The sequence below is a fragment of the Lissotriton helveticus genome, chromosome 11, assembly GCF_964261635.1.
Source record: "Lissotriton helveticus chromosome 11, aLisHel1.1, whole genome shotgun sequence".
Taxonomy (NCBI): Eukaryota; Metazoa; Chordata; class Amphibia; order Caudata; family Salamandridae; genus Lissotriton; species Lissotriton helveticus.
The window spans coordinates 360,831,751-360,858,370 of record NC_136072.1 but is presented as its reverse complement, the minus strand read 5'-3'; the positions used below and the strand labels follow the sequence as shown (position 1 = coordinate 360,858,370).

The 26,620-nt window shown below is 43.9% G+C and overlaps 1 protein-coding gene across 1 annotated transcript in view; it reads right to left on the bottom strand.

Moving 5' to 3' along the window:
- PPP1R7 (protein phosphatase 1 regulatory subunit 7) overlaps positions 1-26,620 on the bottom strand; it is a 554,877-nt gene that overhangs the window by 299,903 nt on the left and 228,354 nt on the right. Inside the window, exon 5 of the mRNA XM_078665787.1 lies at positions 12,859-12,989. Within this exon, the coding sequence (XP_078521913.1) occupies positions 12,859-12,989 (131 nt within the window). The remainder of the gene's footprint in view (positions 1-12,858; positions 12,990-26,620) is intronic.

The window sequence follows — 26,620 nt, the reverse complement described above, 5'->3', positions numbered from 1 at the left end:
TTGGCCTGATGTATGATGTCTCCAATTCTGGGTGCACCTTGTATCAGTCCAAACAATCCCTTATGGTGGTGGTTATAAGTCAACCTTGAAGACAAGCTATACTAATGGTAGCATGGACTAAGCAGCCTTTAGGCTAAACTCAAGAGGGCATGTGAAGCCAGCTGTTTTACCATATGCAGTCCTGTAAATGTGTATTTGAGCTTGTAATGCGCACTGCTACCCGTCCGTAGGTTTCCTGGCGCTGTATAACTCTGGGGAACCCGTCCTGGCTTTCCTTGTGGGATGGTCCCTGCTGGGAGTCCCGAAGGTGAAGCCAGGCATCCCCGGAATTGATGGGGCCGTTGTGGAGATTAGGCAAGCTAATGCCCAGAGTTGCCGAGTGGAACCCCTGATTAGAGTAAGCACCGAAGCGAGAATTATCGAGTCCGCTGACTCAAGTCCTCGACCCTGTAATCGAGTCCTGTAATATCAAATGAAAGGACACCACACAAGTTATATATTATAAAAATATATGTATGTATTACTAGAATAATCCCCTGTACTCTTTATGAGTATAGAAGCACAAGCGTTTAAACAAAAGCACACTTAAACATACACAAGTTGCACAATTATGGATAGGGCCGGTGGCCACTCAAACCATATATCAAAAAAGTGGTATAAGTATCACCTTACGAACAGTGGTAAGGCCAAGGGCCTTGGGAATCGCTGGGACTCCACTGGACTAACAGCAGTTAGGACGGGAGTAGGCCGCGGGAATCGGGTGCAGCGCTAAAAGCACACGCATGCACCAATGCAAAGTCAATGGTGTGTAAAAGTTATCGAGTTACAGTTTTGGAAGTCTTCCGACTGGAATAGTCTTACCACACTTTAAACTTAGACACTAGAGGTGTAAACCACTACAGGAGCACCAGTGTTAGATCATTACCTCACCCACAGGAAGCGGGTGCATAGGTGCCAAAGTGTGTCGGGTTTCGTCGTGGAGATCTATGGAGCCTGGAGATGAAGATGCTGCAGGCGGCCAGGAGAGAAGAGTCCGGTTGGATCCAAGGGTGGATCGAAGATGTAGAGTACCTGAAAGCAGAGGGGACAGAGTCTGGGTCACTCAGCAGTGACCAGGGTGGAACCAGGAAGGAACCAGGCAATGTCGGGTGCAATCAGGTGGTTGTCGAGAAGCTTGTCTCTGCTGACACGTGGACTCTGGGGCATCGAGGATGTCCAGGAGTGGATCACGATCTGTCCCACGAAGGCTCTCGCTGTCAGCGGTGTCGGCTTCCAGATAGGAATAAACAGGCCGTGGCAAATGCAACCCACGCAGGATTAGAAGATCGCTTCTTACTTGGACCAGCAAGGTCAGATGGATTGTTCCTTTTCAGGGGAGCAAGGGCCAGTCTGGAGCAACCAGACTAGCAGTGTAAAGTTAAAGGTTCGTCGGTACTGGGGCCACTAGCCAACGGGCAAGTGACCGGACCAACGCGTCGAGCAGGAAAATGCAAAAGGGCCCCACGCAGCACTCTGTGAACGTGGAGGGGAGAGCTTCGGTGCAAAAGCTGCTCAGGGCTGGGGCTTCTCAAACCCCAATGCACAGCTTCGAGGGTGCCTCGGGAGCTGCACGGTCAGCACTTCGTAGTTTTTCCAAGATGGCCAGCTCAACGCTTCACGTCGCCTCCACGGGTCTCAGATTCGCTGGGACTGTGGATCGGGCTGTTAGAAGTCAGAGAAGCTGGGTCTCGTCGATCTCTGTCGCTCGAGTTCCGGCGGTAACTGCAACAAAGCAAACCGTTGGGCGCTGGATGGTGCCTGTTTGCACAGGGTGGTCACTCCTGCATCACCAGGGAGATTCTTCAGTCTTCTACGTCGAGTAGGATGTCGAAGGGTCCAGAGTTTCGTTTCATAAGTTTCAGTCAGGATAATCTGATGTGCCCTGGCACAGCTCCTACCTTTATTCCAAATCAAGGGGCTAGATTACCTGCTAGGTCCCTCCTATGGGTGGGACCCAGGAAGGGGGTGGTTACACCCCTTTCCCTTTGTCCAGTTTCGCGCCAGAGCTGGGGCTGGAGTGCCCCAGAACCGGTTTGACTGGATTTTGCATGGGACACCTTGTGTGCCCCAGGCTGTGTCTAGTTTCATTCAGCCCTCCCTGCCCCAATCCACTATCTCCTGTCTGGGGAGGTGTAGCACCTCCCTGTGACAGGAAACTCTTTGTCCAAGCCTCCCCTGCCAGGTTTCGGTAAGCAGCAGGGGGCCAGACTTGTGTCTGTGGCAGCAGCATCCATTTTGTGATGCGGAGGCTCTGAGTAGAATTAACTGTGTTTAAGTAAAGTAACATGTCTTTTTCCCTCTAGAAGGGTGGAATGCTACCTCTGTCGCCAGAACTGGCGAGGGGGTAGTATTCCAAAGTGTATGACACCTTACACAACATGGTTTGATAAAGCCAAACCAAAGTTAGCAATAACCGCGAGGATTATAATGCACTTAACAGTATATGGTATGGCAATACCCTGGAACAGCTATAAGGAAATGGTTCCAAAAAGCTGCAGACAGGCTCAGCTCATGCTAGAGCACCATCTCACATAAAACCAATCATTCTGCCTCCAGGATTGCTAAGGCCTGCCAAAGGATTGACTTATAGGTATATATGTGTCCAGATATAGGTTTAGACATAGGTATACTATATCTAAGCAAGGGGTGATTACATCACCTTGCCCCAGCTGAGTGATCAGCTAGTTGTGTCAGTTTGGATAGCCAGCCAGGGGTGGCAAAAGATATGCTGCAGCCCCTGGTAGGCCTTGGATGCACCTATGCCCTGGGTACCTATAGTACACTGTACAGGGGCTCATAAGGTGACCCAATCCAATTAGTTATGCACCTAGGGTACGTGGAGTCCGTTTTAAAGAGAGAGCAGATAGCCTGGGACCCTGATTAGCAGGATCCCAGGCCAACTAAGTCGAAAAGCAGCTAAACACAAGGCAAAAAATCTGGGGTAACCATAGTCAGATATCCACCTTCCTACAAGGAGTCACACACCTCGTGACTGGAAAAGACTTCTTACCAAGTGCAAACATCCAGACCCAACACTAGATGGAGGGCTATGCACAGCATGTATTCTACAGTCTATTTAATCTCCCTTCCTCTTGCTTCACTTTTACCTGCCATGACTAACTTTGCTTTCCATATATAGAAGATTTTATTAAATTACCTCCACTATTACTCTGGCTTTCTGTTTGGTCTAACCAGCTTGCAACTTTTTGTCAATCTGTTATAACATATTATTTTAAGTGCAAAGAGGGCCTTAAAATCCCCAGTTAAGGATGCTTTTATATACATTAGGGAGACATGATCTATTTACGGCCAAAACTAGCATACATACGTGTAATAATCCAAGGAAAGTTGAGTTTTATGAAGGTTTATTAGACAGCACAGCATCAAGTCTTAGTACATCAAAGTCCAGGCTATAACTGATAATCAGTACAGAATGCTACGTGAGGAAAGCTCTGTTCAGAATACAGAACATGAGTAGAAATATAATATGGCACATGCACTTAAAGGGAAAGGATACATGTACATGACAACTTAGCAATGTAGAATATAACATCTCCCTCATCAAAAGAAATAAACAAAATTATTATTCATACAAAATCCTGTAAAGTGGAAGGTCTTCTTCTGACACGCATATCACCTTTGACTCTTGATGCTACTGAGTCAGAGAAGGAACTTGAATTTGTATTATCAAAGGAATTGTCACTTTGATTGGAACAACTTTGATACTGGAGCCGTGCATCATTTTGTATAGGACATTTTGCAACTTTGCTCAAATTCCAAACTTTGCCATCTTGGGTGATGATAGAGTTACTGAAAACTCTTTTAACTTGTATAGGTCTACCATACTTACTTGTACCTTTGCTAACCATGAAAGGTTTCAAAATCCTGACCCAATCACCCACACATAAATTATGTTCCGTTGTCCTCTACTTCTTGTTGTACCACGCAGCCGATTTACTTTGTTTACAACTAACTCTATTCGCAACATTTTGGATATCAACTTCATCTTCTCTCAAACTTTTACATTTTTCCTTAAACCACCAAGGACAAATATTAGACGCAGGATCCCTACCTTTGAGTAATTTGAAAGGACTAACTTCCGTGGTGGTATGAGGAGTTATACGATATGTCCAAAGCTTCTCTCTAAGCACATTCAACCAATTGCTTTTCTCCTTAATGGCATCAGCCACAAAACTCTTCAATACACGGTTAAAGCGTTCAACCTGTCCGTTTTCATGTGGTTCATAAAGAGAAGTCTTTATGTGTTTAATATTGCAAGTTTGCAAGAAGGACTTCATTTCAGATGAAACTAACTGTACACCATTGTCTGACACCAACACAGAAGGACAACCTTCCCTTGCAAAGACTTCCTTAAAGAACGCAATAACCACTTCAGATGTTACTTTAGCTATAAATTTTACCTCTGGCCATTTGGAATGTTAATCAATCATAACTAGAGCGAAACGTGAAGCTTCTGGTAGAATGTGAAAAGGGCCTGAAATATCAAACGCTATTTTATTCCAAGGAAACTCAGGCCACTTCACAGTTTTAAGTGGTGGAACATACAACTTTAAAATGTTATCCTTGGTACTACATTCACTACATTCTCTAACTGTGCGGTCAATATACCTGTCCATCCCCGGCCACCAAAAATTCAGCCTGATTAAACGTTTCATGGCTGAAATTCCAGGATGAGTACTGTGGGCTAACTTAAGAATCAACTCCTGTATACCCACCGGTAGGATGCACTTACCAGATTTAAAACTTAAATCACCCTCACAAAACAACTCATCAGCCACATTAAAGAAAGGGAGTAAATCATCTCTGATATTGGTTTTGTTGGGCCAACCCTTAAAAGGGTAATTTTTTAACATTATCAATTTTTCATCCTCACTTTGACATTTTATCCAAAATTGTTCAGAGATATCTTGATACTGAGGAGAAACAACATCAGATAAATTCAACACAAAATCAGATTCACTAATACTGTTGACTTTGTCTTCTTGATTATTACAAGGAAGACGTGATAAGCAGTCAGCAGTAAAAAAAAAAATTCCAGGGATATATTCCACAGTAAAATATATTCCTGTAACTTTGATGCCACGTGCAATCCTTGCTGTGGAATTCCAACCTCCTCCAATAAATATGTACAAGTGGCTTGTGATCGGTTCTTAAAACAAACTTGCTTCCCCATATGTAAATTCTGTAATGTTCAATGGCCCAGACACATGAAAGTAATTCTCGTTCAATAACAGCATACCTGCGCTCAGTCTCACTCAAAGTTCTGGATGAGAAAGCTACATTCCATTCCATGATGCCATCAGTCTGAGAAAGCACACAACCCAAACCATATAGACTTGCATCAGTGGTGAGGATACATTTATTTCCCACTCTAAAAGGTTTCAAGGTTGGAGAATTGACAATATCATGTTTAATCTCAGTAAAAGCCTTATCTTGCTCAGCTTCCCAAACAAATTCATTACTCTGTCTTAATAACTTTCTTAATGGTTCCATTTTTGTAGCAAAGTTGACTACAAACTTGCTGTAGTATTCACACATTCCTGAAAAAGACAGTAGCTGTTCTTTATTGTTTGGAGCTGGAGCACTGAGAATTGCTTCCACATTTGATCTCTTAGGTATCAAACCTTCCCCAGATAACGTGTGCCCTAGATACTCAAGAGATTTTCTAAAAAGTTTGCATTTGTTTGCCTTGAGAGTGAGACCATACTTTTCCAATCTACTACAAACTTCATTCAAGTGTGAAGTATGTTCCATCTCATTTTTGGAGAAAATTAATCTGTCATCTTGAAAACACTTCACAGATGAATCAGGTTTCTGAAAATTTGAAACATGACTCGTTGAAAAACGGAGGCTGCTGATGCCAACCCAAATGGCATCCTTTTGTATTGGAACAGACCCATAGGAGTGATGAAAGCTGTATACTTTTTGGAATCCTCAGTAAGTTCAATTTGATGATACGCAGATCTTAGATCCAATGTAGAGAAGATTTGCGCGCCATCAAATAAGGAAACAAGCTCATTAATGTTTGGAAGTGGGTGACAGTCAATAATAATGTTGGAATTTAGAGCCCTTAAATCAATGCAAACTCTCAATTTTTGATCTGGTTTCCGCACTAAAACAATGGGCGAAACCCATTCTGATGATTCAATGGGTTCTATAATGTTGTCTTTCAGCAAATCATTTAACATTTCCTTTAATTCTTCTCTAACATTTAAAGCAACCCCTCTTTGGATAATAGAAACCACATAACCACGGTCAAGAGGGACGTTGCGTGACACGCGTCACATGATGGTTGCTGCTTACGCGATGACGTTTCTTAACTAAAGATGTTGTTCGCGTTGCGCAGTGCCTCGAGTCTCCTGTAACCCTGGTAACGGCGTCTCCGTGGCCTCTGTTTCTTGTTGGCTTCGGCAATGACGCTTCGTTTAACAGCAAGAACGCTTTCTGTTTCCTTCGCTCCCCGCATCAACAGAACGAGGGTATTGCTGGAAGACGTCGATGCATCGAAGGTTGCCAAGCATAGGGATGACGTGTGGTAGTCAAGGTAGGACGCTGACGATTAGAATGGCACTGCGGGTGCAGCGGTCAGTGATTCTTGAAAGATGCAATTACGGTGAAACAAGTCCAAAGTAATTAAAATGTATTCAAAGCACCAAAAGTTCGTAGGTAGTGTTGCCAGATGGACAATTAAATGGCAAACAAAGAGTTCCTTAAGAAATGAGGAGCCAGAAAATAATACAAATATTTAAAATAATTCAAAATTGTAGAAATGGGTCCAAACTCCGCTCCTGTGCTGAAGATGGCTGGAGTAGGGTCGTCCTCGTCGCCAAATTTTGTAATAATCCAAGGAAAGTTGAGTTTTATGAAGGTTTATTAGACAGCACAGCATCAAGTCTTAGTACATCAAAGTCCAGGCTATAACTGATAATCAGTACAGAATGCTACGTGAGGAAAGCTCTGTTCAGAATATAGAACATGAGTAGAAATATAATATGGCACATGCATTTAAAGGGAAAGGATAAATGTACATGGCAACTTAGCAATGTAGAATCTAACAATACGTCAGACAGACAAAATATAAAGCAGCATGAAAGATGTTGCGAGTATCATCCGTTTCCTGCCTCCAAATTCTCCAGTGGGCCCTTCTTCGACCGAAAGGTAAAGCAGGCCTGGCAAGTGGTGCTGTCACCTTCAGGAGGAGAAGCAGAGATAGCAGAGCTGATGATGGCTGGTCCACGGATACTTCGAGTGGCACTGGGTGCAGTATAGGAAGGGTTTCATTTCCATCACTGACCTGGCATTCACGTCAGCTAGGGACTGTGAACAATGAGCAAAAAGCCCAGTGAGGAGGCTGAGGCACTGACAGAAAGACTCCAAGATGAGGCTGATTGTGTTTGCCAATTGAAAAATGAAGTGGGATTGTGGATCTGGTTGAGCTATAATATAGCATTGGAGTGGAGTAGTAGAGTGGACCCAGTGGTATGCATTCAAATTTCTAGCTATGTCCCACAATTTGTTCTTATTTTGCTTGGGTTCTGCCCAATATTTAAAAAGGAAGTCCAATTTATTTTCTTCTATATCCTATTCAATAGCCCATCACTTCGAGTGAAGGTTCTCTCTAATATTTTCACCTGCACATCATAGCCCTCATCTCTCCAGAGCCCACTTAATTTTTTATTTTGAGATGTTGTCTCCATGTCGCTATGCAGCACACTACATACCTGTTGCTAAGGGAGGTAAAAAGTGTATCTGTCCACTCGCATAGAAAGGAGTGCGAGTGTAGCAACTCCTCTCCCTACCTATGGAGATGCACTGATGGAAGAAAATGAATCCTTCATCCAATGCCTTTATTCTCCCTGCAGAGGAGAGGTCTTCAAACGTTTTGATACATAGTTCCCCCTTCAAAACTTTTTTTGGGTGTAAGGCCCACCTCTTGATAAAAATGTCTAGAACCTGGTACTCATCATTGAGGACCATCAACAACAAAATCACCCTATTCCCAAAGCAAGTAATTTTTTGCATTGGGGAAATAATATTAAATAGTGTTTAGCAAACCAAAGGTCAGTGAGCATGGGGGCGTTGTCAAAGGTGTGGCTTAAAACAATGGGCCTCATTATTGAGGAAGTGGCGTAGGGCACCACTGCAAGTCTTCTTGCTGTACTACCCTACGCGAATGTGAAAGGGCAAGAATGAATCGTATTTATTAAATACAGTGCATTCCTTTCTTTTAACATGCGTTGGTGCACAAACTGCTACCTAGCCTCAACACAGGCAGGAATTTTGTGCAGGAAAAGACACCTTCCTGCACAAGAACAATCCTGAGAGGCGCTTTCCTATTTCTGAGTGTGCTGCAGAATGCAGCACACATGAAAGGGGAAAACTGTTACCCTGGCTATGGGTTTTGGCACTGCCCCAGGTTTACTTTATTTTGGAAATCTAGAGCAGTGTCAAAATACATGGGTGTTGCGTGGCAACACCCAATGCAACCCCCATGGAATGCCTCCTTGACGCAGAGTAAGGCAACGCAGCAACTTGTGCTGCTTTTTCTTACTCCATATCTATGAGGCCATGCTAAGACACGCATGGTGACATTGTGTCACCTCATAGATATGATTGAGAAGCTTGTGCTGCCAGAGCATCACAAAAGCGACACTATGTGAAATATACTGTCATTGTAACATTGAACAGAATGTTAATAAATAATGGTTTTTTTGGTTTTTTTTAAAAGCGACACTCTGGTGGCGCAAGTCTCTCATAAATAAGCCCCAAAATATTTTGTACGTTTCTTTTTAGGTATTTCACCATCAGGTAGCTACATGTAAAATAATTAGAAAAATAAATAAAACACAGTTGTTACTGAGTGGCAAATGCCCTGTAGTACATTATGAAACCTCAGTTAGTGCACTGCAGAGGTCTGTGTGTAACCAGAGAGGCACATATTTAAATCTTGGTTGGTGCAGTGAAGAATAGTGCCTTCTGTATTTTTAGTGCTATGAGGTCACAGCCTTTGACAGAAAGCACTGCGATTATTTAAGTAATTATTTCATACTTGAATTACACACAGTATAACATAGACTGCTACAAAATGTGCAAATATTTTGATGATAAAATGGTGCTTCCACAATGTTGATTTAAGTAATACCAGACTGTAGGTAATGCAATTTTGTTTTACATAGCTATTCCTTCAACACCTCCTCTTGAGTACTAAGTGCCGTGTGAATACAATTACAATTAAGAACAAGCAATTCGTTGCACTACCACTCAAAAAAATAAAGCAACGAATCTTTGTTATCTCAATGCTTGGAGTGATTCAATTAAAGCGGAACCGGCTCCAAAGCATCCCTTACATTTTCAGATTACCCTTTACATTTGCAGATTAACTCATAGTGCACATTTGCATTTCATTCAGGCAAGCAGGCACCCTTGCACAAACGCTTATTTAGCTGTCTGCCCGGCATAGTTCACATCACAGGAGACTCAATTAATGAAACTTCAGCTGAAGCAGTTTTAACAATCAGAATTAACCGACCCTGGATGGCAGTCTTTTTCCAAAACAGAGAGCAAACGTTTCGGATTCCAGGCAGAAGTGACACTGGAGAATGTGCACCCCCCTTCCTAGGTCACCAAAGCCCCCCTGGGGGTCGCATCCCACAGATTGAAGACCTTTGCTGTAGAGTGTTGGGGGCAGGCACAATAATAATAATAATGAGTTTTATAGAGCGCGAACAGCTACCTCACATGGAGGTGTCCCGGCGCTGTGAGAACAGACTAGCCATATGTCGTGTGGCAGATCTTAGCGTTGTGTAGTGAATAGCCAGGTTTTTAGCAGTTGTTTAAAACAAGTTTCAGAAGGGGCCTGTTGTAGGGCAGGAGGGAGAGAGTTCCATAACCCCGCCACATTGGCCGAGAAGGTTCTTCCACCCAGCCGCACTCTCCGCGCTCGAGGGACCACGAGCTGCACCCGCCCATTGGAGCGGAGGGTCCTTGACTGATGATACCTGGGTAGCCTGGCTCTCAAATAGTTAGGACAGATGCCAAACAGGGACCTGAAGGCCAGCGTCAAGGTTTTGAACTTGATCCTACTGGCCACTGGGAGCCAGTGCAGTGCCCGGAGATGCGGAGAGACTGGGTGCTTGAAAGGAATACACCTCATCAGTCTCGCAGCCGCATTCTGCACCGTCTGTAGGCGCTGGATTAAATATTGGGGAAGACCCAGATAGAGTCCGTTGGCGTAGTCCAGCCTCGATGTTACTGTGGCGTGGACTACAGTTTTACGACACTCTTCTGGTAGAAGTCTCAGGATCTTACGCAGGTTCCTCAGCTTGGTTAAACAGCATCCTGCTACCTGCTGAATATGAGAGGCAAAAGAGAGGCTGCTATCCCAGCGGACTCCCAAATTTTTTGAGCTCTGGCTCGGCGACGGAGGCGTCCCCATTTCCTCCGGCCACCAGAGTTCTGCAGGGGGGGGGGTGACCCCTTGCCAAAGAAGATAACCTCTGTCTTCTCAGCATTCAATTTAAGTTTATTAGCGTTCATCCATCTGGCCACATCTCGGAGGCACCCCTTAAAAGTTGCAAATGCATCTTCCGACACCTCCGAGTATGGAAACACCAACTGGGTGTCGTCGGCATAGGATATTGCCTTGACCCCCCCAGTTTGAAATAAGTGTAAACAGAGGTGCCAAGTAAACATTAAATAGTAGCGGGCTCAGTGCCGATCCCTGGGGAACACCACATTTTATCTTGGAGGGTTTAGTTACAATATGACCCAATGCCACCTATTGTGTTCTCAGTGACAGGTATGACTGAACCCATCCCAATGCTTGGTCCTTTAGCCCTATCTCTGCCAGCCGTTGTATGAGCCTATCATGATCCACCGTATCGAAGGCGGCTGACAGATTCAGGAGAACCAGCATAGCTGATTCCCCGCCATCCATCGACCACCTCACTGATTCTGCTACTTCAATGAGTGCAGTCTCCGTGCTAAAGCCCGGTCTAAAGCCTGATTGAGTCTCATGTAAGACGTCATTGTCCTCAATGAATTTGTTAAGCTGGAGCTGGATTATCTTCTCAAACATTTTTCCTGGGGCCGCCAGGAGAGAGATTGGCCGCAGGTTGCTCAAATCCAGCGGATCCCCATTTGCTTTTTTCTTCAATGGGAGGAGAGTGGCATGCTTCCATGCGTCCGGGAATACCCCTGAGGTAATGGACCCATTCCAGATGGACTGTAGGGTGGGAGCCACAAATTCAGTTATAGATTTCCAGAGTTTGGGCGGGCAGGGATCATCAGGAGAACCCGATTTACATTTTTGGAGCTCCTTAATGACTGAATCCAAGTCTATCTGAAGGAACTGCTCAAGTCCTACTCCTGGCACTGTTTTTACTGCTATGTCTGATTTCTCCGTCCTAACCTCCGGGCCAAGGGAGTCGTACACTTTTTGGATCTTACACTCGAAAAACTCCGAGATACTGTTGCACAATGATATGGATGGGGGAACCTCCCTTTCTATGCAGCTGGGTTTAAAGAACGACTGCACCACTTTAAAAACTTCCTTACTTGAGTGCTCTGCTTCTCGGATAGTGGTCGCAAAGAAGGCTTTCTTGGCCTTTCTCCCTGCCTTCTGCAGATTTTTTTAGTGCATCCTTATATAGGTCCCTTTCTACATCTCCATAACTTACTCTCCATGACCTCTCTAATTTTTTACATGCCTTCTTTTCGGCTCGGAGATCACTCGAGAACCAGGGGGCCGATGGAGACTCCCTTTGTGAAGTTGCGCGTTTGGCGGGTCCACCATGTTCTTGATCCAGTTGTTAAATAATTGCGCATCAGTATTGCTATCAGCAGTTAAAACTGGTTTATTCAGGGCCAGGGCCGGGCCCATAGCCGCAGGGACTAACTTATTCCAATGCCTTTTAATAAAGGTGCATTTACTCATAACCGGTCTGGACGGATCTATTTTCACCGAAAAAGGAATAAGAAAATGATCTGACCAAGTCAGCGGCATGGCCGACTCTACCTTTACAGTATCCCTATTATTAATGATTAAGTCTAGCGTGTGACCTGCGCTATGTGTGGGGCCCTCATTACACAGCGTCAGATTTGCAGTCAGTGTGGACAGTAAGGTTTCACAATGAAGTGAAAAATACAGGCTATTTGCTAGCTAATGTATAATGATGATAATCCCTGGCAACATGTAGGCCCTGGCACAATGGTGCTAATTTTTGGTAAATGGCAGTCCATGACACAATGATAGTAACCCATGGTAGCATGCTGAGCCTGGCACAATGGTGGTAATTTCTGCAACACATTGATCCTAGTATGCTACAAGTAATGCCTTGCAACATAATGGCCTTTGTACAATGCTGGTAATTCCAGGAAACAGGCTGGACTTGGAATAAAGCTGCTCATCATGGGCAACATGATTACTGGCGCACAACAGTAGTAATCCCTGGCATTCTGTGGGCAGCAACAGTATGATGTTGCCAAAGAACATATGTAAACATTTTGAATACATTAAAATTCAGACTGGCTAAGAGAAGAGAGTAACCAGTACAAGTGAACATATGCAATGGGTATATCAGTGTACATACTTAACTAACATCCTTAAAACTCAAGACAAAAGCTTTGCCAATCCTCAGGTTTTGGGGAGGGAGTTGGACAGGGTAAAACCTAATGCATTTGATGTTTCCCCAGGAATCAAGCTCATTCACACCATTTTCTCCAGGAATCTCTACTGCAAATGTTTTTGAGAGCCACCTCTTATACACCCAATATATATATCACCTGTCTTTTACTCACTCAAGATTTGTCAGGGTATCCAAGTTTTCAATTTTCTGGATTTGATTATCATACAGGTCCAGATCTTGGAGGGTGACCAGATGTTGCAAATTCTCCACATGCTTGATTAAGTTTTGACGAAGGCACAATACCTAGGGTAAAATAATAGAAAACTGGAAGAGTTAAAGTGTTAGGTCAGGGTGAAAAAAAGAACCTTCTCTTATATTAGAAGTAAAACCTAACATGAGAAGAGAGAAGCAGAAGACTAGATATACTTCATTCATTCCATAAGGATGACTAAACAGATATATTGAACTGACTGCTCACAGTCCGTTATGTAGGCAGCATCTATACAGAAGCCTGAAAAAGCAAGAAAAGTCAAAAACGAATTATTAGAGTAGCAGTAAGAATGACCCTATAAAGTAGTAAGACACAGAGCCATAAATTAGAATTTCCCATGTTGCAATGTCAAAAAGTCACAGGAATCAATCAATCAGGGGGATAATAAGTGAACTACTCACCCGTGAGGGTCTCAAGGTGCCTTTGGAGGGGGAGGGGAGGCTGGGGGATCAGCGGTTCCGTTTCAGTAGAATAGCAAGGTTCTCAGAGCCTTCCTGAGGGTGTCCAGGGAGAGGGTACGTCTGATGTCGGCGGGGAGGTCGTTCCATGTCTTGGCTGTGATGTAGGAGCAGGATCTTCCCCTTGCTCTAGCCCTGCGGATGCACGGATTTCAGCAAGGAGGAGGTTGGTGGAGCAAAGGTTTCTTTTGGGTACGTGGAGGGTGATTCTGTTGAGGTATTGGGGTCCAGTGTTGTGTAGGTATTTGTAGGCCTAGGTGAGTATCTTGAAGGTGACTCTTCTCGACGGGGTGCCAGTGGAGCTTGCATAGGTGTTGGCTGATGTGTTTGTGTCCGGGATTCCGAGGACAAGTCTGGCGGGGGTGTTCTGTATTGTCTGGAGCTTTTGGAGTAGGGGACTTGTTGATGCCGGCGTAGAGGGTGTTTCTGTAGTCCAGCCTGCTGGTAATGGTGGTGTCCGAGCAACCTTGGCCGAAACCAGGTGGAGCTGTCTAATGCAGCTATAGAGGAGTTTGGCTCTGGTTCACCCCTCGGCCGTCACCGACCCAGCCGGACATCAGACATTGTTTTCATTGTCTCCCCGTTGAGTCTTCCACCTGCATTCTTTGCCCCAATTTCCTTTCCCCGTCTATCTTTCACTCCCTTGAAGACGTATGTACACGCTAATAACTCAATTATTGTGTATTCTCACGTTGTTTTCTCCTATTACTATACTTTAGTAATTATGTAACTAACTCGCTGATCCTCATGTAAAGTCCTCTGATAACTCCGGGTCTAGCCAGCGCTATATAAAACTTTACAAATAAATGAGTGCGTGGGTGACTGTCTTCCTTGACTCGGGGGGGGGGGGGGGGGGGGGTGAGAAGTTGGCCTGGTATATGTTGTCCACTTTTCTAGTGGGCACCTTGCACCAGTCCAAATAACACTTATTGATGGTGGTTGTAAAGTCAACCTTATACAAAAATATCCTAGGGTAGCTATGGAGAACAGCCTTCAGGCTAAGACTTCAGAGAGCGAATTAAGCTAGTTGTTTTACCAATTATAATCTCAGAGTACCAAATGAAAGCACACCACACAAGGTATATATCAAATATATATATCTATTTATTCTAAACACAACCCCGCTGCACTCTTTATGAGGTCAGAGGTAAAAGTACAATACAAGGAACGTACTTATTATACGATAAGTTGCACAGTATACCTTATGCCCTAGAGGCCTAACAAACCATATACTAAAATAGTGGTATAAGAACCACGTCTGGGATAGAAAGCAGGCCTAGTGCATCGCTGGGGCTTCTAGGAACAACCAAAGGTTAGGATGTAGGAGGCCCACGGGAGACGCGTGCAGTGTCTAAACACAGCCGCGGGTTACCATTGTCTTTCTATAGGAAACAAACAAGTTACAAATTTACAATTTAAAGATACTTCCGGATGGACTACGATGGAACCCTCTTAGACTGGAACACTTCAAGAGTCAAGACCCACTAGAGCACCGGAGTACTCGTGCTACCTCACTCAGGGAAGCCGGGTGCATAGGTGCCTTTTGGTGTCAGCTTTCGTCGTCTATTCCTATGGAGAGCTGTGAAGAAGAGCTGCAGGCGACCAGAGGAAAAGTGTCCGGGTGGATCCAAGGGTGGATCGAAGATCTGAAGAACCTGAAAGCAGAAGGGACAGAGTCTGGGTCACTAGCCAGTGATCAGGATGGCGATGGGAAACTGCCAGCCAATGTTGGGTGATTTCAGGTGAAAAGGTGAAGTTTGTCTCTTCAGCCACGAGGTCCAGGACGCGACGACGACGACCAGGAGCTGGATTCGAGCTGTCCCACAAAGGATCTAGTTGACTGTGTTGTCGGTATCCGGATTGGACCCAACAAGCCTTGGCAAACGCAATCCACACAAGATGTCGAGATTGGCTTCGGTGCAGACCAGCAAGGTCTGGGGCGCTTCTTCTTTGCAGGGAAGCTGGAGCAACCCTGGAGCAACCAGGAAAGCAAAGTGGTTTCAAGTTTCGTCTTCTTGGGGGCTCACTAGCCAACGGACTAGGAACCACGAAGACGTGTCGAGCTGAAATGCAAAGCGGGCCCACGGGACACTCGTGGAGTGTCGGCCTCTGAGCTTCGGTGCAAAAGGTGCTCGGGGCAGGGGCTTCAAGCACCCCAATGCACAACTTTGCGAAGTAGGTGCAGCTTGCAAAATGCAGGATGTCCAGGAGTTCCGGTCACACATCACTCGTGTCCATTACAGGTCTCAGCTTTGCTGGGAGCTCAGGTCAGCGTACAAGATGTCTGGAAGTCCGTATCCTGTGTCGAAGATTCTTCGGGATCCGGCGGGAGCCTCGAAAATGCAGACCGGCAAAGATGCAGTTGGTGCCTGTTTGAACAGGGTGGTCACTCCTTGACCACAAGGGAAATTTCTTCCGTCTTCCAGTCGATATGGTATGTCAAAGGTCCAGGATATATGTTGAAGAGTTTCGTCCAGGGTAATCTAAAGTCCTAGGGACTGGGGTTCTATATTTATAGTAAGTTTAGGGGTTGGACTAACTCTAAGGTCTCTCCTATGGGTGGATTTGGGGGGTAAGTGTTCCAAAGTGTTTGACACCTTACACGACATGTTTTGATAAAGCCAAACCAAAGTTAGCATTAACCGCGAGGAATATAATGCACTTAAGAGTATATGGTATGGCTATATCATAGAACAGCTATAAGGAGATGGTTCCGAAAGTTGCATAGGGGCTCAGCTCATGCTAGGGAACCCTCTCACACAATCCACGAAGCACTCTGCCTCCAGGATTATCAATTGCAAAAACACACAGTGCCCACACCACAATTACTCATTCAATATTCAAGAAGGGTAAGAAACCAGTTTATTGTAACCACCCGAAGACAGCATTACTCAGTGTCTATCATTTTATGCTTTTTTTCAAATTTTCAAAAAATCATAACAGAATAAAGGACTACGTATTGGAATATTTACAAGACTAAATACACTTTGTACATACATCAAAAAACAAACATTATTTACACACTAAAAAACCTTTCTGCATCAAACATTACAAAAAATTATAATAGTTAAATCACAACCAACAAATATTAGAATAAAAAACATGAAGAAAAATGATTTCCAAGGGGGTATAAGCAACTTAATAGCTTGTAAACGCTTAAATACTGGACCAGCCGGTCCTAGTGTCGTGAAGTTGACAATTTATTCCACCCAAGAAAGACTGCCGACGCGTTTCAAGAACCAGGCACAAAGTCACTGGTCTATCATCAGGGCTGTTTATTCTTTGTATCTGAAAAGATGCAAAGACATTGTTTTACTTTAACAGGCAAATTCATAGTGAGTGCCTTTCTCCAATCGTGGGCAAGGAGTGATAATAAAGGATAGCTACATACCAAAATTGTTTTAAAGAGGGGCGTGATGGTTAATCTTCTTGTGGTCCAACTCGCTAGTTAATGTGGTGGCCAGACAGATGTCTAAAAAAGATGGGAAATTGGTTTTCAATTTAACCCACTCGGGTCTTTTAATTATCAAGCTCCAGTCAAAGATGTAAAAAAACGGGAGAAGCGTACCTTATTTTTTGTGAACTGCCGTAGCACGGACAATTTTGCTTGTACGGCATCACCATCAAGGTGTAATTCTACAACAGTAATGGCATAGGTTTCAATCATGTGGTTTTTTCACAACATTCTAAGTGAGTGGATATAACTCACAGAAGAATTAGCCTACCTTACTGAAGTATCTTGTTCTTAAAGATTTAAAGGGAGAAACCACAGTCACCGTCCTGTAATAGAACGAAATGCCGATTTAAAAAAAAGATCTCTCAAAAATATTGAATGAATACTCAGACCACGATAAGGCGGTGTTTGTAAATACCTGCTCCTCTGCCACAGCACGCCCGTGCTCGAGTCTGCTTTCTTTCAATAAAGATGGCCGCCGCACTTTTCTGTTTGTTTTATACTTCCTGGTGCAAAATTGCATTATGGGTCTTGTAGTCGCATTTAATCAAATCGCATATTCTAGGCGCCATGGAGACACATATATACGCGACATGTTTGCCTATCCATTTTATCGTGCTAATGCGATCAAACTATTGAAATTTTTGGTGTATGCGCTGATAAATTATGAAGCGCATTGGTACTGTACCCCATGCTAAAGGTACTTCTCAAGATTTGAAGTATATTGCAACTTGAGCATTATACGATGGTATTCTCAACACATCTCATGGCCATGGACCACAATTTTTAAAATTATCGAAATAGATCGAAAGGACCACAGGTCAAACCAGGGATGTCAAACCGATGTAGGTCAGCTCTGATGAATTTTACCAGACAAGTGTTATATATGCGCTAAAATGTTCTACCATTGGAGCGAAAAGGGCTACAACGAACAACAACTCCAATGGTCTGTACTGTACACCATGAATCCCAAGTCTAAATGCCATGACGTTGAGCGAGTTCTATTACAGAAAGAAGCATATCTTATTCTAAAGTTCAACAGCGCACAGACTGGCCTCATTAGCCTGTCTGAGATAGCGCATATATAACACTTTTCTGGTACTACAAGTCCCATAATGCAATTTTGCACCAGGAAGTGTAAAACAAGTCCCATAATGCAATTTTGCACCAGGAAGTATAAAACAAACGGAAAAGTGCGGCGGCCATCTTTATTGAAAGAAAGCAGACTCGAGCACGGGCGTGCTGTGGCAGAGGAGAAGGTATTTACAAACACCGCCTTATCGTGGTCTGAGTATTCATTCAATATTTTTGATAGATTTTTTTTTTTTAATCGGCGTTTTGTTCTATTACAGGACGGTGACTGCGGTTTCTCCCTTTAAATCTTTAAGAACAAGATACTTCAGTAAGGTAGGCTAATTCTTCTGTGAGTTATATCCACTCACTTAGAATGTTTTGAAAAAACCACATGATTGAAACCTATGACATTACTGTTGTAGAATTACACCTTCATGGTGACGCCGTACAAGCAAAATTCGCCGTGCTACGGCAGTTCAGAAAAAATAAGGTACGCTTCTCCCCTTTTTTTACATCTTTGACTGGAGCTTGATAATTAAAAGACCCGAGTGGGTTAAATTGAAAACCAATTTCCCATCTTTTTTAGACATCTCTGTCTGGCCACCACAATAACTAGCGAGTTGGACCACAAGAAGATTAACCATCACGCCCCTCTTTAAAACAATTTTGGTATGTAGCTATCCTTTATTATCACTCCTTGCCCACGATTGGAGAAAGGCACTCACTATGAATTTGCCTGTTAAAGTAAAACAATGTCTTTGCATCGTTTCAGATACAAAGAATAAACAGCCCTGATGATAGACCAGTGACTTTGTGCCTGGTTCTTGAAACGCGTCGGCAGTCTTTCTTGGGTGGAATAAATTGTCAACTTCACGACACTAGGACCGGCTGGTCCAGTATTTAAGCGTTTACAAGCTATTAAGTTGCTTATACCCCCTTGGAAATCATTTTTCTTCATGTTTTTTATTCTAATATTTGTTGTGATTTAACTATTATAAGTTTTTGTAATGTTTGATGCAGAAACGTTTTTTAGTGTGTAAATAATGTTTGTTTTTTGATGTATGTACAAAGTGTATTTAGTCTTGTAAATATTCCAATACGTAGTCCTTTATTCTGTTATGATTTTTTGAAAATTTGAAAAAAAGCATAAAATGATAGACACTGAGTAATGCTGTCTAAGGGTGGCTACAATAAACTGGTTTCTTACCCTTCTTGAATATTGAATGAGTAATTGTGGGGTGGGCACTGTGTGTTTTTGCAATTTAAATATAAGGTTTAGCTCCCACTACGTGTTTATGGACCTATCCCCTTTTGGTTCTCAATAATCCAGGATTGTCAAGGCCTGCCATAGGAGTGACTTATATATATATATATATATATATATACACATACATATATACACATACCTATATACATACATATATATATATATATATATATATATATATATATACATACATATACATACATATATATACATATACATACATACATATATATACATACATACATATATATACATATACATACATACATATACATATACATACATATACATATACATACACATACATACACATATATGCATATATATATACACATATATATACACATATATACACATATATATACACATATTCACTGAAAAAACCATAGGTTATAGACCATATATAGTTAGGAATTAGCATTTACAAAACCTTGAAAATTCACTGAAAAAACCATAGGTTATAGACCATATATAGTTAGGAATTAGCATTTAAAAAACCTTATTTTACTCACACAAAACCATTGAAATTCCATATATAGTTAGTTGCACTAACTATATATCGCGCACCCGCAATCCACTGCTGATCATGTCACATATTACATCATTCATGACATGGTCAGTGACATCACTGATGACATCTCAAATGACATCACTGATGACATCACTGATGACAACATCCAGTGACTGTATGTTTCTGTAAAGATAAAATATGTCTTACATATTGAAGAATGAGTGGATGTATAAGTGTCTGGATGAAGGATTTAGTAGGTGCGTGACTGACTGTATGAGTGAGTGATTAAATGTGTCTCACTGAATGCATGGGTTAGTGACTAAACTGTCTTAATTTGTGCATCATTATGTCTGTTGTTCTGTAAACTGCTGCATGTGTTGATCATTAGCTATACGAGAGGCTATATGTGTTATTAATTGGTTGCCCAAGTATTTCTATGGGAGATTGAGTTTGTGTGGGGGTGGCTGGAAGGTGTGTGACTCTATGCATAGATGTGTGAGCAGTTTATTCACTAGGTGTATGAGTTCAAGAGTGCATGTGGAAACAGCTACATGGGCAGTTGACTGTGTGCATGAGTGTCTTGATGAGTGAATGGATATCTCAATGCTACATGTCATAGTAAGTACATATGTAAAACACAGTACATGTGAGAGTTGGCATATATAAATAACTGTGCATGAGAGCCACTGAATGAGTGAGTGGTTGTATCGATCATTGTGAACTTGTATCAGGGATTGTATAAGAGAGTAAATATGTGTTAGTATATGTTTCAATAAGTAAGGTGTGTCTAACTGTATAGTTGAAGAAATGGAGGTGAGATTGTTTCTTTGCATGACTGACTGGGTGTGTGAGTAACTCCATGGATGAGTGGCAGTGTGTGAGTGTCTGTATACACTGAGTGTATCTAAGGTTATATTAGAGTCTGAAGAGGTTTATCGTATTAGCACAAGAATGATGTCAAATGAGATGTCATCAGTGATGTCATCAGTGATGTCATTTGAGATGTCATCAGTGATGTCATCAGTGATGTCACTGACCATGTCATGAATGATGTAATATGTGACATGATCAGCAGTGGATTGCGGGTGCGCGATATATAGTTAGTGCAACTAACTATATATGGAATTTCAATGGTTTTGTGTGAGTAAAATAAGGTTTTTTAAATGCTAATTCCTAACTATATATGGTCTATAACCTATGGTTTTTTCAGTGAATTTTCAAGGTTTTGTAAATGCTAATTCCTAACTATATATGGTCTATAACCTATGGTTTTTTCAGTGAATTTCAATGGTTTTTTAATAGCAAATATCATAAGCTGTCGAATGTCAAGTACGTGGTAAGTGAAAACATTTTCGTGTTTATGCACACTGATCTGCTTTGAATGGTGCCCCCTCATTTCTATTAGGAGTACTCTCTCTTTGCAGATAGTGAAAGGTAGTTAACGCAGGCCTTTGCCCCCGTTGTAATCCGTCGTGCCTGCTTCTCTCTCCATTTGATTGATTGTTATCCAAGTATTTACTGTTTTAGAATTAGTTCTCTTTGGTTCATTCTCTATTTACAAACAAACACAGAGTCGCAATACTCTGTTTAGTCTTTGCAGATAACGAAAAATCGTGTAAAAAAAAAGAAAAGGAATCGAGCAAAATCAGTAGGCCACTAATGGGATCTCTTTTTGACCTCGCTAAAATAGAAACATTAGGAACAACCCCTCATGACAAATACAAAACTAGTGAGATGAACTGAACTCCACACAATGATGGCTGCAAAACAGCTCGGCTCCGCCACCCACCCCGCCCAAAATAACGATAAAGAACGGCTGCCATGATTGGTTGCGGAATGACCACGACGGAGCTACGAAATGATGCTGCTCTCATGCTAACCCCAGCTTCAGTCTGAAACATCCAGAAACACTGTAGACTACCAATTCGATCAGTTCCGGTAGCGCCCCAATGTAACCCGGTAGAGAAGAACTAGCCCTCCCCTCTTTGACTGATGGTTCTTGTTGCCTGTCCCTTCTGTTGTCATTTAACAGAACTATTTAGCCTGCTGAAAGGGGTTGTGTTCCGACCGCTGGTTGGTGGAGACATTTTGACTATATTCTGTACCTGCGTTGTCGCGTAATGCGTCATATGACGCGCCGCGTTAGCGCATCCGGAAGTCATCCGGGGCGCGCAGCGCGTAACGTAAGCATAACAAGTCATGTGACTTGTTAATACATCTTTTCATTGGTTCATTTTACTTTTCTTATTGTAATGATGAAAGGCTTGGTCATATGACCTAAAAATTACGCTTTTCATTACTTCCGAACATTATTTTTTCTTAAATATATGTTATAATGTTCCAGGCTAATGTACTTTCCCGGAAATTTTACAACTGTCCTGCAAGTAAAATATATTCTTTTTTCGAGAAAAAGAGCGTTTCTTCGTCCCATGACGGAGCCGTTGAGCAAAAGAGGGTCGACCTGCTGTCTTAGTCGCCGATACGCCTGAATATGAGATTCTTATCGATCACTTTATGTTGCAGGAATAGAAAACACAACAGCCCTTGACCATTTATCTTTACTGCGTTCCTTCGTATTATACCTTTTACCCTTCATGTAATTGGTCTGCTTTATTTCACTTGCCTTTTAATGATTCTAAAACAGTCACTATTATTAAAAACTTTACCAATGTATATACTACTACCATGTTTTCTTTTAAAAACCTTTATTGTGAAAATTTCATTATACAAATACGAGCCTATAACCACGTGGGCCTGCCACAGAGCAAACTGTAATCGTATATGATGAATAGACATTTACACTGTAGAGGAAAGTAACGGGCGGGCCATTAGGTTGCAAGAACTAAGGTGTCTAACAGTTACGGAATCGGTGGACGTACATTTTATAATTAAAATACGACAGGGCCAGTTACAATAAAATTATCTAGATATACATTTGCGGGCAAGTACCATGGGTGACGTTAATTCGAACTTTCAACAGTACAGTAATCAATAACACATCAGAACTTAATATCAATAGGGATGTCGAAATAGTCAATCAATTCTCGTCCCCGCCCGCCATGTGCTTCAAAACTGCATACGTATCTCGTGATTTCAAGGTTCTGCAACCAGTACACAACAAGGAGTTACGAGTCCCATTTATTTCTGCGCCATTTTGGGCGAGGACGGGCAGGTCCAGGATATAGTCAAAATGTCTCTACCAACCATCGACTATGATGATGTTCATATGCTGTATTTATTAGAGTAACACTCATCTGTCCACATGAAATTAATTTGCCACAATCTAAACATGTCATTTTAATCTTTCCAAAGTTCTTCTAAATATTTGGGACCGTTTCCCTTGCCTCTGAAGCTCTCAGTGCCACTTCTTTGATGAATGTACTAGCAGGTCAGGGGTTCTCCTCCAAATCTCGCTTTTATGCAGCACTATAATTAATTGGTGCCACCTCTCCATATGACGATGCATGGTATAGTTACCACAACTATATTTTTTTTCGGTTCCTCTGGAGAGTTCATCGTGGCAGATGAAGCGTGTAACGTACCGGGCATTTACCTTTTTTTGCATGTACAGGAAAGGAAAAAAAAAATCGAGCGTTCGAGTTCTAAGGTGTCCCAGGGCCATTTTAGTGGACCAGGCCCAAATCCAAAGAACAGGCCGCCATTTTGAGAGTCCTCTTGCAGCCGCCTGTCGCTGTAGCATCAAGAGCAGCCGAAACTCAGCTGAATGGCAACTGAAACGGTAAAGGGGCGCCCCACTACAGCAGACGAGCCTCCACCTAGGAAGGCCCATTCACGCCGGCTCCCCCCCCCTTCGGGCACCCCACGCCGTTATTCGGAGCAGTATTGTAGGATGGCCACACCAGTGCGGCAACTTGCTAGACATCACCTCGGTGGTAACCGAATCTCAACGCCTTGTGGTGTCTTCTATTCAAAAAACATTGTTATGCTGCCTTCGACCTATTCGCCGCAAGTGCGCACACAACTCAACTGCATAGCTTGCTAGACACCACCTCGGTGCCATCCGGATCTTGGAATGTCAGCACCTTTTGGTGTCTTCTCTTCAGAAAATATTGTTGCGCTGCCTTTGGCCCCATTCGCACATCAGTCCGCTACTGACGCCATCTCACAGGCTAATGGGGCGCCCCACGCCGACTTTCAGCATTGTAGAATGACCACACCAGTACAGCAACTTGCTAGACATCACCTCGGTGCCATCCGGATCTCGGCGCCCCACTGCAGATGAAGTGCCTCTCAACTATGAAACCACCACGGTGACATCCGGATCTTGGCGCGTTGTGCTGCCTTCGGCCTATTCGCACATCGGTCCGCTACTGACGCCATCTCACAGGCTAATGGGGCGACCCACGCCGAGTTTCAGCATTGTAGGATGACCACACCAGTACAGCAACTTGCTAGACATCACCTCGGTGCCATCCTAATCTTGGCATCTCAACGCCTAGTGGTATCTTCCATACAAAAAATATTGTTACGCTGCCTTTGGCCCCATTCGCACATCAGTCCGCAACTTAGACATCACCTCGGTGCCATCCGGATCTTGGCATCTCAGCGCCTTGTGGTGTCAGTCAGAAAATATTGTTGCGCTGCCTTTGGCCCCATTCGCACATCGGTCCGCTACTGACGCCATCTCACAGGCCAACGGGGCGCCCCACGCCGACTTTCAACATTGTAGGATGGCCACAGAAGTGCGACAACTTACTAGACACCACCTCGGTGCCATCCGGATCTTGGCGCGTTGTGCTGCCTTCGGCCTATTCGCACATCGGTCCGCTACTGACGCCATCTCACAGGCCAACGGGGCGCCCCACGCCGACTTTCAGCATTGTTGGATGGCCACACCAGTGCGGCAACTTACTAGACACCACCTCGGTGCCATCCGGATCTTGGCGCGTTGTGCTGCCTTCGGCCTATTCGCACATCGGTCCGCTACTGACGCAAACTCACAGGCCAACGGGGCGCCCCACGCCGACTTTCAGCATTGTAGGATGACCACACGGGAGAGGTGTGGCGCCGCGGCCAGGGCGACTGACGCTGGAATCTGGGGATCACGGTTCGATCCCCGGCTCCGGCGGCAGGTTAGCCCAGCACCATGTGACTCTGGGCAATAGCTCGCTTAATCTTCCCGACGGCCCCCCAGCGCCTAGAGACCCTTACGGGTGATTGTGCGCTTTACAAATGTGGACTTTACTTTACTTTACTTTTTTCAGCATTGTAGGATGGCCACACCAGTGCTGCAACTTGCTGGACACCACCTCGGTGCCATCCGGATCTTGGCGCGTTGTATTGCCTTCGGCCTATTCGCACATCGGTCCGCTACTGACGCCGCCTCACGTGCCAACGTATTTTCTCCGCATTTTATACCCTATGCCGCATAACAGGTCATGTGACTTGTTTATAAAACTTTTCATTGGTTCATTTTACTTTTGGTTTCCTAATGATGGAAGGCTTGATCATATGACCTAAAAACAACACTTTTCATTGGATGAAAACTTTTTTTTTTTTCCCAAACGATGAAAGCCCCACCTTGTTTCTGGATGTTTCAGACTAAACTGGCGTCAGCATGAGAGCACCACCATCTCGTAGCTCCGTCGTGGTCATTCCGCGAGCAATCATGGCAGCCGCTCCCCACCAGAAGCCTGCAGGAGTCGGGCCCCCAAAACTTTTGATGAATTCTCAAGGCGGAGGGGACGCTTTCGAGAATGGGGTCCAAGACCTAGCAGACAAGCGTCCGATTTCCAAGGTGTCCCAGGGCCATTTCAGTGGACCAGGCCCAAAAAGGAAAGAGCCTGCCGCCATTTTGAGAGTCCTGTGACAGCCGCCTATCGCTGCACCGCAAGAGTGGGCGCAACTCAGCTGAATTGCGGCTTTTGACACAGTGGACCAAAAACGGACGGAATGGCAACTGAAACGGTAAAGGGGCGCCCCACTACAACAGATGACACTCCACCTGGAGAGGCCCGTTCACGCCGCCTCCCCCGGGGCGCCCCACGCCGTTATTCGGAGCAGCATTGTAGGATACCAAAACCAGTGCGGCAACTTACTGGACATCACCTTGGTGCCATCGTTCTGCTGCCTTGGAACTATTCGCACAACAGTTTGCTACTGATGACCCACCCCCCGCGACGCCCCACGCCGTTATTTGCTGGGTGGCAACTTACTAGACATCACTTTCGTGTCATCTAGATTTCGGCGCGTTCTGCTGCCTTGGAACTATTCGCACAACAGTTTGCTACTGATGACCCACCCCCCGCGACGCCCCACGCCGGAAATCTGGACGTTGTGCTGCGTTGGGACTATTCGCACAGCCGACCGCTACTTCGTTGTTTTTCCCTAAAAATGTTTATATGTTATTACTATTTTTGTTTTCTTGTATATATTTATAAATTATTAAAGTTTTATAATCTTACTACTTTGTCGGAGTGCTATATATTTTTAATGTGACACATAATTGTAAAAACTTTGATGTACAAAGAGTCATCCCTGGAATCTTCCGCTTCACGCTCGGTCCCCTCCCCAATCACAATACAGGATGGTTTTCAGATAATAGCAACGCTTCTGCTGTGACGGATCTCATCGAGTGTGGGCCTTGATCTACTATAACTCCTTTGAAGAGGGGTGATTCTTTACAGCTGTGGCCATAAACTACATCTGCAGGGCTAGCTGATAGCCTAGGACCGGCCTGGACAATCGGACACAGAGGAAAAGGAGTGTCAGAGGGTGCGGTAGTGAATAGGGCGAAAGGGAGGTGTCGGGCGGGCACAGGGTGTGATTCTCAGGGAAGAGCAGCGCAGATGGGGGGAGGTTTATTACCCATGCATAAGACAGAGAGCGGGGGTGACCACTGCCTGGGTGAGATGCTTGCGAGGGTGGGGAGCCATGCT